Source organism: Mesoplodon bidens (assembly GCF_964165515.1).
Source record: "Mesoplodon bidens genome assembly, chromosome: 15".
Lineage (NCBI taxonomy): Eukaryota > Metazoa > Chordata > Mammalia > Artiodactyla > Ziphiidae > Mesoplodon > Mesoplodon bidens.
In genome coordinates, this window is record NC_138171.1 from 34893346 (window position 1) to 34911099 (window position 17754).

At 52.7% G+C, this 17754-nt stretch overlaps 2 protein-coding genes across 3 annotated transcripts; one reads left to right on the forward strand and one right to left on the reverse strand.

Annotated features, from left to right (window-relative positions):
- The first annotated feature begins 7322 nt into the window (after window positions 1-7322).
- Window positions 7323-10007, forward strand: COPS6 (COP9 signalosome subunit 6). 2 transcript variants are annotated; one of them, XM_081256188.1, is made up of 10 exons: window positions 7323-7416; window positions 7617-7742; window positions 7957-8088; window positions 8402-8490; window positions 8586-8648; window positions 8980-9027; window positions 9109-9223; window positions 9313-9405; window positions 9507-9607; window positions 9748-10007. In XM_081256188.1, the coding sequence occupies exons 1-10, from the start codon at window positions 7347-7349 to the stop codon at window positions 9886-9888; spliced, it is 978 nt and encodes a 325-aa protein (XP_081112314.1). In that variant the 5' UTR covers window positions 7323-7346; the 3' UTR covers window positions 9889-10007. The 2 variants fall into 2 exon arrangements, with proteins under 2 accessions (XP_081112314.1, XP_081112315.1); XM_081256189.1 differs by lacking the exon at window positions 8980-9027.
- A 339-nt stretch (window positions 10008-10346) lies between these two features.
- On the reverse strand, window positions 10347-17672 carry MCM7 (minichromosome maintenance complex component 7). The gene is made up of 15 exons (XM_081255382.1): window positions 17552-17672; window positions 16305-16384; window positions 15840-16004; window positions 15544-15668; window positions 15290-15470; window positions 14860-14997; window positions 14468-14617; window positions 14153-14267; window positions 13930-14061; window positions 13618-13701; window positions 12940-13333; window positions 12563-12646; window positions 11792-11960; window positions 10913-11022; window positions 10347-10723 (listed from the first exon to the last, which is right to left on the reverse strand). The coding sequence occupies exons 1-15, from the start codon at window positions 17580-17582 to the stop codon at window positions 10522-10524; spliced, it is 2160 nt and encodes a 719-aa protein (XP_081111508.1). The 5' UTR covers window positions 17583-17672; the 3' UTR covers window positions 10347-10521.
- Window positions 17673-17754: the final 82 nt, after the last annotated feature.

Here is a 17754-nt window from a genome sequence, read left to right on the forward strand (position 1 = left end):
GCCGCGGAGCCTGTGTGTCCGGAGCCTGTGCTCCGCAACGGGAGAGGCCACAGCAGTGAGAGGCCCGCGTACAGCAAAAAAAAAAAAAAAAAAAATGCAAAATAATAATAATAAAATGCTGCTTTAAAAAAAAAAATACAGGGTCTAAGTACTCTGGCATCCCGGACAGTGGGAGGGAGCAGGCTTGAAGCTCTGGAGAGGGACAGACAGGATGTCTGGATGTCCTTCTATTCCAGCTCTGTGCATGTGAGCATTCTTAGGGGATCCACCTGGACCCCAAAATGAATTAGAGGGGCACTCTAGTTAGTTTTTAGTCGTTATTGGAAACGGAAGCATGATTCTATAGTTCTCTTTCACCTTTACATCAAGTGCCCTAAGATTCTGTCCGGGGATGGCATTCTTTCTTCACATCCCTGGAATAAGAGAGCCCCCTTAATCCTGTCTTTTGGTCAGAACTGCTGTGCTAATCCCGTTGGATCACCACTTTACACCGTACAGCCCAGGGCAACAGCGGCTCTGGGGCATCCAGCTGTAGGCGTTTCCTGCTCAGTAGCTGGAAGTTCCTGGCCTCAGGGAGGTGTTAGCGCTGCAATCCGGTGCTTCATCGCGCGTGTAATTTAGCCTCTCCAGACTAACTCGTGCAAAGTAGGGGAAGGAGGGTGATGAAGGGCCCCGGATAGCACGCAGAATCCGAAGGCAGGATCCGTCTCAGAGTTGGGAACTCAAGGAACTTTAAGGGAAGCAGGCACTCCCTAAGCGATCTGACCCAGCTTCCTCCTCTGTGGGTCGATTCCATTCTCCTCTCTACGAGCCCACGGCTTACTCATGCGCATGCGCACAGGATCCCAGGATTAGTTAGGAGGCTCAGCCACCCTTTCTTGTCCGTACTGAAGGCTTCTCTGAGGCCAGAGGAAGGGAGATAATGCGCTTTTACATCCAGGAGTGGGTTCCATTGGTGGCCACAGGACAGGAAGGCCTCTGTTGGGAGGTCAGCTCACTTGTCAGTTATTTTCAGCTGTGGCAAAAATTCATATGGGTTTTTTGCAAATGAAGTTTTCAACTTTGGATAAGTAACCAGATTCCCTGGATGGCACATGCTATGAACGGCTATGGCTGGGCTGGACCCCGGAGTCTGTCTGCTTCCTGTGGGTGGAGGGCGGGCGTCCTGCACCCGCGCCCGGCAGGTCATCTCCCAGTGGCCGCCACACTTGTCTGCGGCCCTTCCGTTTATCTCCACGGCCGCTGCTTGTTCCAGTAAAGGCTGCCTGTAGCCCTCGAGTCGTGACTGGCTCCCGCAAGATGTTCCGATGAAACTCCAGGTAAGATTCATCCTCTGAAACTACAGGTGAGGAGATGGAGAGAGATGTATATACCCGCTAGGATTGTTAGAGATCAGGAAGTCGACGTAAGTCGTACCAAAGAGCCTTTATTTCCTGGTAAGCAGGAGGCAGGGTGAGAGTGGAGGGGTCAGGGTTGAGGAAAGAGGGGCTTCCGACCAGGTGCCCAGCCTGGGTGCCTGGGACGAGTTACAGGTGATCAGAGACTCCTCGGCACTTGGATGGCCAGCAGGCTGCGTGCTTTTAGGGTGGCGTCGTCGGAAACGGGGAGAAGGAGGTTGGTATATGGGAGATTTCATAGAGGTAAAACCAAGAGCGCTTGGCAACGGATTAAACGCCCAGAACGAGGGACCCAGAGGACTAGAAGAGATGATAATTTTTTGACCTTCACTGCATTGGGATCCACTCAGAGTCTACTAGTTCCCTGCAACATTTGAATACTAGTCACTCTCTTTTTCTGGATTGTAACTCCCAGGGGAGAGACATGTGGGCACATTTATCTTAGTTACCCCCACAGAGCCTTAATCAATTAGAAAATTAATGATGCTTTATTTCTAGATTAAACTCTTCTGCCCACCTCCAAGCCTGAATGAAGGGTGAATGCGTATCCTCTCTTGGCTTATCTTCCTGGATAAAGAGCTCAGTGGTGTGTGTGTGTGTGTGTGTGTGTGTGTGGTTCCGGGGTGGGGGGGAGCGGAGGAAGTGCCCAGGAGATGTGGCCCACTCACAGCTGACTAGCCCGTTGTGTGTTCCAGGAACGTACTCAAGGCCGGCACTATAGGATTCTATGAACTGAAGCTGGTCAGCTCGTCCTCTCTTCCCACCACATGGGGGGCTGCCACCAGTGACCCAGGGGGCCTGTGCAGCCCCAGCCCAATAATAAGGCCACTTGTTTTCATCAATATGGGTTTGGAGGGGGCAGTCATTGTGGCCTTGTGAGTCATTACCCCTCTGTGCAAGGCAAGGGTGTCCGGACAGGTCACCTTTCAGGCCACTGGCTTATGCCAGTGCTGCCTAAGCCAGTGGCCTGAGTATCTGCTGGGCTGGGCTCACAACCCAGCCGCAGTACCTGGCTCCTGGTAGTAAGGTCAGGGTGCTCGGCACAGGGGTGGGCAAGGCCCTAAGGACTGCAGGGTGAAATGCAACAACATGCATGGGTGCAGAAAGAAAGGGGCCCCCTGGGCTGGGGCATTTACAGGAGGCCAGGAGGTACCAACCCTCCATGCAAGGGAAGGGACAGCAGTGAATCGTGGGTGCTGACCCTGGAGTGCGAGGCCCAAGAAGGAGAAGCCTGAGGGTTCCGTTTCCCCTCTGCTGCCTCCACCGTGCCCTGCAGGCTCAGCTGGAGGATCATTGGGGTCTCCTGCTGGTGGTTATTGTTGCCCCTCGCAAATGTGTTAGATTTCTTGGTCCTTGTTCCTGTAGGGGAAGAGGTGTCTGAATTCAACTGATGCTTCTGCACCTGTATACGTAGCAGGAATTGATGGCTTATATGCTTGCACTTTTCCAGTCCCTTAAGTGTTAGAGGGGCTTTTCCCATCCAGGGACTGCTGTACGTAGAGGGTGACAGTGGAACACGGAGATCACTCCTCAACCCTCCTTCCTTCCACCTCCGATGGTCCAACAGAAACAATAAAGACTGTGAAGCAAGAAAAGGAAATCACAGCTTTTCTTAAAAACGGGATTGCTGCCTGTGCTCTCAGAGAGGCCTCTCTCACTGCAACAGCGCCACCTGCTGACACAGCCACAAGGTACCTCTGCCACTGAGCTCCACACCCAGGAGGCTTTGTAGCTCTCCAGCTTGATACCCCATTTTGGGATGAGTCAAGTTGAACCTGAGAGTTAGCAAGATGGGAAGAGCCTAAAAGGCCTCGATAGTCAAATAGAAATGGTTTATTTAAAAGCGCAGTCAGCCTGGCCCTTGAGGAATTTTACATGAAAAAGTGGCAGCTTACTGCCTTGGGAGAAACCACCTGAAACAAGGTCCTGAATCTGGGGCCCTCAAGTGACACAGGTTCCCCTAAATGCCCGGCTTTGGTTCACTGATGACTTAGCCAAGGTGAAACCTGATGGGTGCGTTGGGTGGCCACTGCCATCCAGCTTCATGGCCAGCTACGTAAAACCGAAAGTGGATGCCACCATGGGCAGAAGTCAAGGCCATTCTCATCCTGAGTCTGGCCAGCACTCCCCTTGATGAACCTTGTTACATTTTACTGACTTGGGCTGCTAGCCAATGGCCTGGCTGCTTGGTTCACTTGGAAAATGACAGGTATGGAGAATTAAAGACACACCCTTGGGGCGGTAAACTATGGAATCACACCTTGGTCCTATCTGACAGATGGGTCATTCATGTGGATGCCCAGAGTGGGGACCTGGTCTCTGATAAGACTCCCTGGCTGTTGATCAAGCCTGCACCGCCCAGAAGCTCCCTCCTGTTCCTGGTAAATTGACTCCATCGAACCTTTAACACCTGCTATGGGCTCTCTTGATGCTGGTGTCCCTGTCCCAGTCCAGTCGGCTGACTCAGGCCACATCATTATAGCCCTGAAACTGTGTCATGTCTTAGGCTTTGCAGGTCCTCTACAGTCTGATATTGATGCACCTTCTGTTACAAAAGCCACTCACCGGGGGCCAATAGTCAAGGTGTTGGATGGACATTCCACACTCCCTACCACCCACAGCATCTGGGTACCAAGCACTGGAATGACCTCTTTCAAGTCAGCTCTACTTCCCTCACTTACTTCTGGTCCACACACTGTAGTAAGGCAGCCTGGTCACTGAATGTGGCTGTCCCTTCTTGGTTGGCCATCTCTTGGGTAATGATCAGGATGAAAGGGACGGGGGTCTTTCTAGACTTATTTTGAAAATCAAAGAGTCTGCCCTGACCACTTGTTGGTATGGCATTTCTTTTCTTTCCCCTAATAGCTACCCTAGGCCAGCCTGGCTGGTAGACTCTCTTGAGTACAGCCCAGCCAAAAGAGAGCCTAGAGAATTCCAGCTTAATTCTGACCCAGCCATCAGGATTCTCTTGTTGGATTGGTGTGGTTCTAGATCATGTGACTGAGGACACTGCTCTCTCCAGCTCCCCTATAGTGGCTCACACTTGCTGTGGCAGGCTGGACAGTGGCCCCCAAGATTTCTGGGTCCTAATCCTTGGAACCTGTGAAGGGGATTTTGCAGATATGATTAAGTTAAGAATCTCCAGATGGGGAGATTATCCTGGATTATCCCAGTGGGCACTAAATGCAACCCCAAGTGTCCTTATAAGAGGGAGGTAGAGACAGATTTTACAACAGAGGGCAATACGATAATGGGAATAGAAGGACAAAGAAAGAGATTTGAAGACGCTGCTAAAATACTGGATTTTAAGACGGGGAAGAAGCCATGAACTAAGAAATGTAAGGAATGCAGTTCTAGAAGCTGGAAAAGACATCAAAAGGGATTCTCCCCTAGAAGGAATGTGGCCCTGCAGACACTTTGGTTTCAGATCAGTGGAAACTATTTCAGACCTCTGACCCCCAGAACTGTAAGACAATAAATGTGTGATGTTTTAAGCCACGAAGTCTGTGGTAATTTATTTCAGCAACGATGGGAAACAAATACATGTGCCACGGTGGCCAGAGTAATGGGTCTTTGTACATTTTGTAAAAATGCCTTGTCACTCACACCTGACCCTTCTGAACAAAAGGTCTGGAAATAGGGGATAACTGGAGAAAAGGAGAAGCCATAGTTACTGGGATGTGACATCCACCGCCATCCATAGTTACTTTTTCTTGTGATGAGAACTTTTAAGATGTACTCTCGGGAATTCCCTGGTGGTCCAGTGGTTAGGACTGCGCGTTCACTGCTGGGGGCCCGGGTTCAACCCCTAGTCGGGGAACTAAGATCCCACAAGCTGCTTAGCGTGGCAAATAATAATAATAATAATAATTTTTTAAAAAGGTGTACTCTCTTAGCAGCTTTCACATATGTGCCTTCTTTGCAGGCTCTCTGAGCAGACCCTCTGCTCTGTTCCCCACCAGCCCAGTCACCTCCACTCTGTCTGTGGAAGGAAAAGTTAACAAAACAACAAAGTGATACAGTATGTTTAGTTTTGTTGGAAGGGAAAAAAAGAACAGTGGGATAGCTGCTTTAACACCATCATTTCAACCGGAGGTTTTGATGGTAGGTTTTTTTTTTTTTTTTAAATTTATAGTTTTGGCTGTGTTGGGTCTTTGTTGCTGCGCGCGGGCTTTCTCTAGCTGGGGCTACTCTTCGTCGTGGTGCACAGGCTTCTCATTGTGGTGGCTTCGCCTGTTGAAGAGCACGGGCTCTCGAGGCGCACCGGCTCAGTAGTTGTGGTGCAGGGACTTAGTTGCTCTGCGGCATGTGGGATCTTCCTGGATCAGGGATCAAACCCGTGTCCGCTGCATTCGCAGGTGGATTCTTAACCACTGCGCCACCAGGGAAGTCCCTGATGGTAGTTTTTTAAAATACAATGCACTTTAAAGAAATGCTCAGCTGAGCTTACTTCCAAAGCATGTATAAACAACTGATTCAATTTCCAAGTCATCTTTAAACTTCACAGTAACCACTGTTTTATGTGTTGTATAGTTATCTGAACAATGTTTCAAAAGCATTTGAAACAACAAAAAGGCAAAGGAATTCTCTAATGATTGAAACAGCAATGCAAACTAGCAACTTCAACACCAGAATAATTTTTTTTTTGAGTCTTCAATATAGCTGAGAAGCATTACAGTCCTCAGAAGCTGCCTATTATTTAAGAGATACATGTTTCTGACCTCACTTTTCCTAAGAGAAGTGAGGCATATATAGAGAAGTGAGGTTTTCCCATAACCCTCTCAGTTGACGGGGAGGTTTTTCACTCGTTGGGCATTAAAACGAGAGAAACTCTTAACTTCCCTTTGGCCAGAAGACGTCTCTCCCTGCAGGATTTCTCAAGCCCCTTCCTTTGAGGGCTGCTTGCCCTTTAACTTCCCTTCACTCAGGCTCCATTTAGGAAAGATTGCTTAATTCACAGAAAGCACCATTATCGCCAGAAAACATCTCCTGGGACCTGCTGGTTCTGGGCACGAGTAGGCTCCATAGGGTCAAGATACAGGTCTCTACCTGTTCTCTAAGAGCTAACACTTTGGGTTCAGTGCAGACACGCACTAAAAGAGCCAGCGAAATTGTAGGGGCAACAAGATGGAGTAAACGCAGTGTACACAACTTGCTTGGGTGCAGGGTTGGGGAGAGGGCTGTAGTAGGCCAGGTTTGCCAGAGGTGAGTTTGGAAAGAATGATGGAGATGGAGGGTAGAGGGAGGTTGGAAGAGGTTAGAAAACACTAGGGGGTGTTCCTAGTGCCCTAGGTAATACAGAAGGAGGAAAGATAGGACGTGTGGATGGAGCCTCTCAAGACCAGGCTCCACCGCCTCACTCAAAAATCATTTAGGTGCCCATGTGTCAGGTACAGTTTTGGTCACAGGGGTTACAGTGATGAAGGCGACATAAGGCCCTTAAGTGGGGGTGAGTGAGGCGTGTGAAAGGAACAGACGTGAGGGCCAGTGTGGCTGAAGCACGGGGACTGAGAAGCAGAAAGGCAGAGGCCAGGGCAGGCTGGCAGGCAGCGGCCGGATCTTGCAGGGCTTTGCAGGCCATGGTTAGAGGTTTGGGTTTTATTCTGAGGGCAGCAACGGGACGTTTCATTCATTCTGCAACAGCCTTAGGAACTAGGTAGTCTGATCCCACTTTTACTGACGAGGACGATCAGGGTGGGGTTAGGTAATTTGTTCAAGGTCAGCTGAAGGCTAGAGGGGCTACGAAAACCTGCCGGCTCTCCCCACCCTAGGGGCGCCTGCGCCACCCCACCGAGGCTAGGTAAATACAGCCAGCGCAGCCCAGGTTTGGGGCGTGCGCGCGTCACGGCGACACTGCGCATGCGCCTCTGCCTACGGAAGCCGGGAGGGAGGGGGAGGAGGGAGGAAGGGAGGGAGGGGGCGGGGCCGACGCTGGCGGGCGCGGGGGAAATGGCGGCGGCGGCGGTACCTGCGGCCAACGGGACCGGAGGGAGCAGCGGGATGGAGGTGGATGCAGCAGGTAATGGGCCGCGCGGGAGCGGCTTCTGGAGACTTCCTTGGGGGCGCATCAAGGCCGTCCTGGACTCCCGGGAGAAGACGGGGGGCGGGTCAAAAGCGAGCTCCCTGGGTTAACTTGCGGGAGGGATGTATGGCCCGACTCTGCCGTCTCCCACTCCCGTCTCCCGGGAGGATTCTCACCCCCTCTTCCTCCTCCCTTAGTCGTGCCCAGCGTGATGGCTTCCGGAGTGACTGGCAGCGTTTCAGTCGCTCTTCATCCCCTCGTCATCCTCAACATCTCAGATCATTGGATTCGCATGCGCTCGCAGGAGGGGCGGCCTATGCAGGGTGAGTGTTCGGCGTAATTCTCCAGCCTCCTCTCCTTGGCCACCTCCCCCAAATGGTGGTCTTTCCCCTTCCTTTACTGAAGCCAGTTCCTCCTCCGCAGATCCCCGTTTCCCTAATATTTGGTTCACACTGACCTCAGACCCTCAAGCTATAATGATTAGGGAAGTTTGGGGTTTCCTTACCCTCACCTCTTATGCGTCCCTCTCTCATCCAGTGATAGGGGCTCTGATCGGGAAGCAGGAGGGCCGAAATATCGAGGTGATGAACTCCTTTGAGCTGCTGTCCCACACCGTGGAAGAGAAGATTATCATTGACAAGGAATATTATTACACCAAGGAGGAGCAGTGTGAGAGGGGAATAGACGTGGGGGAGCGGAGTGGGAGTGGGGAAAAAAAGCAGAGTGGGGAAGATGGAGAGGGTTGGGGAAAAAAACAAACAGGATAGGACGAGAACGGAGGAAAAGTGAAGATAGAGTAGCTGAAGAGACCTTAGAAAAAGGACACATTCAGTTATTCCCTGCAAAGGTAAGGAGTGAGAGAAGACTGAAATTATTCTAAATAGAGCCAGCATGGGGAGGGGAGAAGCTGGTAAAAATACACCAGGAACTTCAAATTAAGGAAGGATGGTTTAAAGAAATATTCTGGCCCCTTCCTCTCCAGTTAAACAGGTATTCAAGGAGCTGGAGTTCCTCGGTTGGTATACCACAGGGGGGCCACCTGACCCCTCCGACATCCACGTCCATAAGCAGGTATACACACTCACACTTGTGCATGCTGGGGCAGAGACTAGCACATGAGGGGAAGATGGGCCCTGACACTCGTGTGCATCCTCCCCCTCTTCCAGGTGTGCGAGATAATTGAGAGCCCTCTGTTTCTTAAGTTGAACCCTATGACCAAGCACACAGATGTGAGTAAAACTGACCCCGTGCCCACTTTGTCCTGCTTGTCCATCGCTGTGGCCATCTTTCATTCTCATCCCACTATCTTTAACTGTATGACATCTTTATTGAATCTCTTTTGCAGTTTACCAGCTGTGAGACTTTGGGTTAGTCATTTAACCTCTAAAGTGCATTTTCCCCGTGTGTAAAATGGGGCAATTCCTACTTCACTAGGTCCTTGGGAAGATTAGATGAGAAAATGTAATGTGCAGGGGCCAAGCCCAAGTTTTTGGCACTTAACATATAGGTTCAGGTGTGTTTGATGTTAATAAGAGCTGTTCTCCCATCTCTTCTTTACAGCTTCCCGTCAGCGTTTTTGAGTCTGTCATAGATATAATCAATGGAGAGGTAGGTAACGCCCTGCTCTTCAACCCTCAGATTCTGCTCCTGGCCGTTTCCTCCTTTTGACTCTCCCTGTGTGCCCCGTAGGCCACAATGCTGTTTGCTGAGCTGACCTACACTCTGGCCACAGAGGAAGCTGAACGCATTGGTGTGGACCACGTGGCACGAATGACAGCAACAGGCAGTGGAGAGAACTCCACTGGTAGGGGAGGCTGGAGGGGCTTCGTAAGTGGGGGGTGGAAGGTGTGGCCCCACTCTTCTCCACCTTGGCCTGTCCCTGTCCCCCTGCAGTGGCTGAACACCTGATCGCACAGCACAGCGCCATCAAGATGCTGCACAGCCGCGTCAAGCTCATCTTGGAGTACGTCAAGGCCTCTGAAGCAGGTGGGACAGGTGCAGGTGTCTCCCTGGCACTTGAACCCTTTCCTCTCCCTCGTGGGGAAGCGACAGCATCCACGTTAACGCAGCCTCTGTTGTGCCTTCAGGAGAGGTTCCCTTTAACCATGAGATCCTGCGTGAGGCCTATGCTCTGTGTCACTGCCTCCCGGTGCTCAGCACAGACAAGTTCAAGACAGACTTCTACGATGTGAGTGTAAAGCCCAGGACAGGGAGGTGGGGCTCGCGCCGTCATTTCTGCACGCAGGACGTGGGACCTGGCTGTTCCTTGGGCATGCGGCGGGGGACCCAGAGCCCCCTGGGGAACTGGCTCTCTCTGTTCCCTCGCAGCAATGCAATGACGTGGGGCTCATGGCCTACCTTGGCACCATCACCAAGACATGCAACACCATGAACCAGTTTGTGAACAAGTTCAACGTCCTCTATGACCGACAAGGCATTGGCAGGCGGATGCGGGGGCTCTTCTTCTGATGAGAGGATACTTGAAAGGATGCAGCACAGGGGTCGGACAGCTGTCGAGAGGAGGGTGCTACACTCCGTTTAGAGAAACCTGTTGCTAATAAAAGGGGAGCAGCCCCTCCGCACCCCTTCTAGTGGCTCTGTCCTCTCTGTTAGGTGCCACACTCTTGGATCTTAAAGCCTTGATCCTACAGGCTCAGTGGATGGCCGAGGGGGAGGTGTTTCTCAGTTACTACGGTACTGAGTGTTTACCACAGGGAGATATGTGCCTGAACCCCAGAAGGCAGAGGTACTCGTGTCCATACTTTAAGACTATCAACTGGAGTGGGGGGTGGGAGTGGAGACCCAGTGCACTCTCTATCAGTGCCCAGCAGGCAGAGCAGGAACTCCCCTGAGTAGACTTATGAGGGGCTGGAATAAGACAAGCGTAAAGAGAAAAGACAGGAATCTAGAAAACTCAAAATACCCTGTTTTAACAGAAGGCAGAAAATCTACACATTTATTAGCAAAAAGAATGAGTAAAACAAGTGCAGCTTGGGAAAAAGAGGGGATCCTCCTTTCCCCTCAAGGGCATCTCTAGGTCTTTAAAGGAAGGGGGATTAGGACCATATGCAGAGTAGATACCAGTGTCTCAAGCAACTGGAATCACACAAAAGTGACCCGTGTCCGGGCGGCATTGACCTGCCAGACGTTCAGCTCCTCGTACTCGTCTAGGGCCGCCTGGAACTGAGCAGGTGTGAAGCCGCGAGACACGCAGCGCTGCTCTGCGTCGGAAAACCGGACACTGCGGCCCTCCGAGACCAACTCACGGACAATGGCAAATATCACATCCGCTGGTCTCTGGGTCCTGGAGAAAACAAGCATGGGTGTGCAAGGTCAGGGTCCAACAAGAACACCCAGTACCAACAGAACAGCAGTGGTCAGGGTTAGAATTCTGAGGCCAACATCACAGACACAGGGATGCGGAAGCCACAGGATAAGTTTTCTGCTCAAGAAGGTCAAGGTAACTCCTGACATCCTTCACTAAGCCACTCACCTGGCTGCTTGCCCCTTGTCACCCAGAAGTGAGTCCTTGGACATCTCCATTAGCCGTATGGCTTCATTCACATCCTCCTTCTCCACTGTGTCCACCATTCGCAGACGTGCCTAAGGGGAAGGCAGGGAGAGATGGGAACGGGAGGAGGGGGGGTGGAACAAAGTCAGGGACCCCCCACCCCGCTCCAGCTTTAAGGCTGGACAACCCACGTGTTCCTACTCACAAAGGAGTAGAGGCCCCTCCCCTCCCGCCAAGCATCCGCAGTGTGGGGCCGGCACTGTCAGACCGAGACAAGTGCAATGCCCAGGGCAGCGTCCAGCAATTGCCCAAGTCTCCGCCTCTCAACACTGGCCAGTCCCGGTGTTCAGCTGTCCTGTGAGGGAGACCAGACCCTTCTGAACTCCACTGGGCTCCCCACCACGACAGGTGGAGCTTGGGGAGCTCAGCCAAGAAAGCAACTGGCAGAGAGGTAGTGTCCCTGGGGCTCGGGAAGTGCTAGCTCAGCAGTAGGTCAGGTAATCACACTACCTGCACGAACAGCACTTTGGAGCCCCCAGGACTAAGGTCCAAGATGTGAGGACAGAAATGAACGTTCCTAGCACAGGATCTAGGACACAGGGAGTGAAGTTAACCCATCCACCCCCTCGGTGAGGTCGGAGAAGCAGGGAGGCCTTTCCCTCCACGGGCGCTGGGCGTGCCCTGCCAGAGCAGCAAGTACCCACAGTGCGGTAGCACGGAGAGGACCACTATCTGCACTGTCAGCACTTTAGCCCCGGCAGGGCAAGCGGAGGAGGGAGGCAGCGAGGGGGGCCGCGTTAAGGCAGGCTGCCCAGTAGAGCCCAAGTGGACCATCCTCCAGTATGACAGACTGGCACTCACCAGAGCAGTGGACAGTCGCAGGATAGCCAGCAGAGTCCGGGCAGAAGTAAAGGTGGCGTCCTTACTGGCCCAGGCCTCTCGCCTCATCTCCACGTACGCTGCTGTGATGTAGTCGGCCAGAGACTCTGGCACCGTGGGCTGCTTCTCCCGGCACATAGCTATGTAACGTCTGTGGCAAAACAGGAGAGAGGGGTGCAAAGAGTATGTTTTTTCTGCATTAAGAGTTTTCCATTTAAGAAAACTTTGGCGGGGGTACTTTTAAGTAGGAAAAACAAAATCAGCAGATGAGTATCTGCTTGCTTAAATATCACTGATGGATTTCTCCAAATGCTGCACTTCAAGTTATTCCCAAATTTTTAGGAAAATGGCTTTTGCATGAATATGACAAATCCACCTGTCTTAAGAGACGGTTTTGTTAACTTCAAGAGAATAGGTAAAAAGAAGGAAAACTTAAGGAACCCCTGGGAGTCCCTGGACAGACTCCATGGAGAGAATAGTACTATCAGGTATCCGTGCAGCAGGATGCAGCTTTGCCAAAAATCTGAACCTGTCTCAACCCTGAGATGGGAAGGTGGTGGGGGTAGCATGAAAGGCAGGTTCTGCGTCATGGTCTCCCATGGCCAGGCTGCAGGGACCTAGACTCACTGTTCTTAGACCCAGAACATATGGTGGAGGAGGAGCGAAAGATTTTCAAGAGACGCACACCCAGGCCAAGACACTGCCACCCATGGCACCTGGGCAAGTACACCAGTCCTCGCCCAGCTCTCCTACCTCATAAGCTTCATGTCCAAAGGTTCAAACTGGGCAGGGGGCTGCCGGCTGTGCTGGTGCACATAGGTGATGTGCTGGGCCAACCTGGGAAGAGGGGAGGCAAGTAGGAACCCTGTCTCTTTGGTGTCACACGTCACACCCGAACTCTACATCTTGGCCCCTCAGCTCTCCACCTCACAGCCTGGCAGGGACAAACTTTCCCATTAAATGACCATCAACATTTCAACCCTGACCCACTCTTAACAACTGTCGACCAGCCCCTGCTGTATGAAGGAAAGGTTCTGGAGTTTCCATGAGCAGACAATGAGTTTTCCAAGTTCTCCTCCATCTCCAGAGATTGTTACCAAGGGGTGTCTCGAGTGCTGAGCTGCATTCACCTCAGGTCGTTGTCTCGGTCGGGCCGGTCCTGGATCAGCCAGAGGAGGTCAAATCGGGAGAGCAGCGCAGCAGGAAGCTGTATGTTCTGCTCCAGGCTGCGGCGAGGGTTGTAGCGCCCATAGGCAGGGTTGGCAGCAGCCAGGATGGAGCAGCGGGCATTGAGCGTTGTGAGAATGCCTGCCTTGGCAATGGAGATGGTTTGCTGCTCCATGACCTCGTGGATGGCCGTGCGGTCAGCCTCCGCCATCTTGTCAAACTCATCAATGCAGCACACACCCTGGTCAGCCAGCACGAGGGCACCACCCTCCAAGGTCAGCTCTCCACTCATGGAGTCTCTGAGCACAGCTGCTGTGAGCCCCACTCCGGAAGAGCCGCGGCCTGTCGTGTACTGGCCTGAACAAAAGGGCCAGGGAGAAAGAAAATAGACATGTTTAGGAAAAGCGAAGACAACAAGGGAGCAACAACGGGGCAAAGGACAGAAGAAACAGGGCTAGTGAGGCAAGGCCTGTACTGAACTGCTCTGACCCAGCCAGGCCTTCCCGAGGCAGCTGCAGGTCTGTGGGTGGCGGTGCTGACCGAATCTCCATTCCCCAATGCTCCCAGAAGAGAACACACACGGACGCGTGGTGGTCCTACTCCTGCCCTCAGTTTGCCTTTCCCAGGATCTGACTACTCACTGCGGGGGGCCAGGCGGTCAATGTAAGACAGGAGCTGAGACTTGGCCACACCAGGATCCCCCATCAGGCATATGTTGATGTTGCCTGGAGAAAGGGAAGGAAGCCCCTGAATGACTATTCCTTCAATGCAAGTCATCCAAACACAGAGAAAAGTGCTTTTGAGATCTGCCCCCATCATGCCCAGCACCATTTCTTTTAATCCCGCCCCGTGCCCAGGAAGCCAAGACGCCTGCTCTTTTATTCTGTGACCTATGGGACACTGGCCCTGGTCACCCATCCTTTCTTCCTGAACGCTGCACTCACTGCACTCACCCCTGATCTTCATGCCTCGAGGAGACTGGTCCACCCCTCCCACCAGCAGGAGCAGCAGCGCCTTCTTCACGTCTTCGTGCCCATAGATCTCTGGGGCGATGGAGGCTGCCAACTTTTCATAGAAATCCTCCTCTGTGGGAAAGGGAAAAGTAAGAGTGTTTTCTGGGGGATAAAAAGTGCTAGGATGAAGCTCACACTCCCAGTCCTTCCCCTGACCCCTCACCTGCAATCTGTCGCAGATCCTCCCTGCTCAGTTCTCCTGCCCCAGACTCATCATCCTCACTCTTACTCATCTTCACAATCCGATGGGCTTCCAGGTAAGTTTCTGAGAGTAAACCCTTGGGCAGGAAGATGCCAGGGTATGAATGAAGTTCTTTGACTTGCCCATCCACGTGATTCCCTCAGGAGTTCCTGACAAAACCTTTCGTTCTGCTTTGGTGTTCTGCTATTGACACTTTTCTCTGTGGGGCTGGATAAGAATAAGGGGATGAGGAGAAAAAGGGAAAACCACCTCCTCATTTTAAACTCCCGTTCTCACCTGGACCATCTGTCGGAACCCAGCACGCAGGACTGGCAAGAAGATACCGGTGACACTGACATGGTCCCCGGGCTGGGCAATCCTTGTGTTCTCTCCTTCCACCAGCACCGTGATGCTGCGAGGGATATTTCCCACGGGCACTTGGTCGCTCTGGGGGAGAAGGGTACGTGAGGCCTCCAAAGACTAACCTCCCCTCCCCAGGCATACTGCTCTTCTGCTTCCTGGCCTGCTCAGCCTCACGGAAGCCGACAGGAGGGAAGCTGAGCTCTCCTTTACCTCTTCCCAACTCAATCAGAAAGTTCCAGTTAAACCTCCCTGCTGCTCTTGATGACTTCTCTTGGACTCCCAAGCTCCACCTTCCCTGGGTCCTGGACCACACACCCCAAACTCACATGTTCTTGCATCTTCATCTCCTGGAATTTGATGAACTTGGAGCCACGTGTCTGTAGATACAGCCGCCCTCCTGAGCGGTTGGTCTGGCACTCCTGGCTCGGGCACATGATCAGAGGCATGAAAGTGGGAGACTGGATCTAGCATGCAAAAAAGGAAACACTAAAGGAAACCATAAGGAAAGGAGCCCCTTAGAGTCAGTTACTTAAATCACATTCCTCTTTGTCACAAAAACCATAGAACTTTCTCGAGAATGTCTTAAGTTATTCCTGGTGGATGTCAACACAGAACGTATAAAAAGACCACTCCACGTCAGAAAGAAGATAAAAGGTGAACACACCATGTTTTACAATTATCAGAGAAAATAACAAGTGACCATCAGCAGACAAAATTAGTTCTTAGAAAAACCACTGTTCGTTGCTCCACACATACCGGCTGATAGGTCTCTGCCCCACACTGGTCACAAGTGTAAGTGGCCACCACCATCCTGGGTTTGACTTCAGAGACGCGAGTGACAATTCCACGCACTGTTACCAATTTCCCCACAGAGTCAGCCCGTACTTCCCGGATCACGCGAGGCTTGTTACTACTGGGACCTTGAAAATACATCTCACTAAGGGAAAAAACTGTCGTTAGCAAGGCTCTGGGGATCAAACCCCACACCCTTCCCCACCGAGACCACTCACAATCTGCGCATGAGTTCAGGAGGATACTGGTTCTGGGGGCTCCGGGCTGCCCCAGGGTCCCGGCTCCGCTGCTCCATCATCAACCGGTGCTCAATGTAAACGTCCAGAACATCTTTATTTACCACCTAAAGGAAAAGGAAGGAAAATAGGAAAAAGCCAGGATGGTGAAAGGACATCGCATAAAGGGGGCCAGGCAGAAATCACCGCCCCCTTTCTGCCAGCTTGGAAAGCCAGCTTTCTGCTCCCAAAAACCTTCTTGGAAAAAACCTAAGTTCCATGCCCTGCATTTTTCTCACCTCCCTCTCCTTGTACTGAGGCAGCAGCTCCTGTACAGCATCAGCGAAGAGCCTGGCATAGCGCTTGGTGTTCTCACAAATTGAATCCACCAGCTCAGGGTCATCCTCAGCTACATCATCTAGGTCTATGTACACTGCCACTTGCTCCCGATGAGCCAACCGAACCTGGGGTGGGGAGGAGATAGCCACGGGGCCAAATTTACCTTACCAGTGTTGACAAGCAAAAGTCTGTCACCACAAGCTCAGCACACAGGTCCCAGGCCCCACATGGGAGAAACAGCAGTGTGAGACAGAACAAGGCTCACTTCTCAGCCCCCCAACCCCTGAAAATACCTTATTGTCAATGTAGTGATACACAGGTATCAGGTATGGTGCTAAACTCGTCACTTACACAAAAATGCATTTGCTAATAGCTCTCATAGCTCAAGTCACTGCCCCATTCCCTCTACCCAACCTTAGACTTACCAACTGGCTCCCATACTTGAACTGCTTCTTGCCAAATTCATCATCCTGGTAAAACTCTTGTAGGAACTTCTTCACCTTTTCTATAAAGAAAGCGTAAAACCGTAAGAATCAACCTTTCTTCAGATACCCTACTGCAAAACCCGTCTGAGAGAAATCTAAGCAACTCACCTCCATTTAAAATGAGATCGATGAACTCATCAATCGAAACAACATTCAAATAAGCCTACCTAATTCTCCCCAAACAGGGCAGAACTCTTTTTCACAAGCCTGTTTTGGCCTAGGGAAGAAAAAGTGGCCCCGGGCAGTTTAGAGTATTAACCGATACCCTCCCCGCAGGGGAATTCCACTCTCTTAGTTAGAAATCTCAGTACCGTTTCCTAAGGGCCTCCCACAGCCGGCAACACACTCAGCTCTCAAGGTTCTCAGCGTTTCTTCTACGCGTTTTATTCTCCTTTTCTTTCGGTCCCCTAAACCGCTGCCCTCACTGGGATCTCCGCCACCAGGCCCGTCCTCCGCCCCACCCCCTCTCCCGCCACGGCTTCCGCTCTTAGTAAACAAAGAAGCACATGGGCCCAGATGCCGCCGCCTCACAGCCCGGGATTCCTCCGCCCAGGGCGGGAGCCCGTCCGGCGATTGGCCGGCTCGTCAAGGGCCACACCGTCCCACCCCACCACTTCCTCTCTCTGCGTCTGATAAGCACCCCAATTCCAGGCAGGCCCCCACCCTCAGCAGCTCTCTCCGAGGCCACCGCGCGGAAGGACACTGTTTACACACGACACTCCTTCCAGCGGCGTCGCGCAACTTCCGCCCGCCTCCACTTCCGCTTGGAGGTGGGCCTAACGCGGCCAATCCCAGAGTGCAGCGGCCGGCCTGCCCGCCCCCCGGGCTTCGGCGCGTCTCGGGCGCTCGGAGCGCGGAGGGAAGTAGGGCTGGGGGTGGCCGACCCTGAACCTTTGACAGGGTCCCCTGAGGTCCTAGTCTCCCCTTGGGGCGACCCTTCCTTCTGGAACTTACAGCCCACCCACCCACGACCCCTACTTCTTTCCCGTACGCGGTTACCAGCTTTCCCCCGACCTCGGCGCCCCGTGCGCATCCCAGGCACCGTGTGCCTCCAGCCCGCCACCTCCCGACCCTGCCTCGGGCCTCGCGCGCCGAACCCGGCCCCCCGGGACCCCAGCTCACCCAAACAGGTGTTGACCAGGAAACTTCCCGCGCAGGACGCCCCTCCCACACTTGCAGACCCTCACCTTTCTCGAGCGCGTAGTCCTTAAGTGCCATTGCTGCCGAGGGCTGTGCGGCAGCAGTTGGCGGGCTCTGAGCTCTCACTCCCCAGGCAGCTAAAAACGTCGGCGCGACGGACTGCGGCCAACCAACCGAAATTGGCGCGAAACGTCGCTCCCCACGTGACCAGCGCCGCTGAGTGCGGGCCAATCGGGGAAGATGCCCTCCG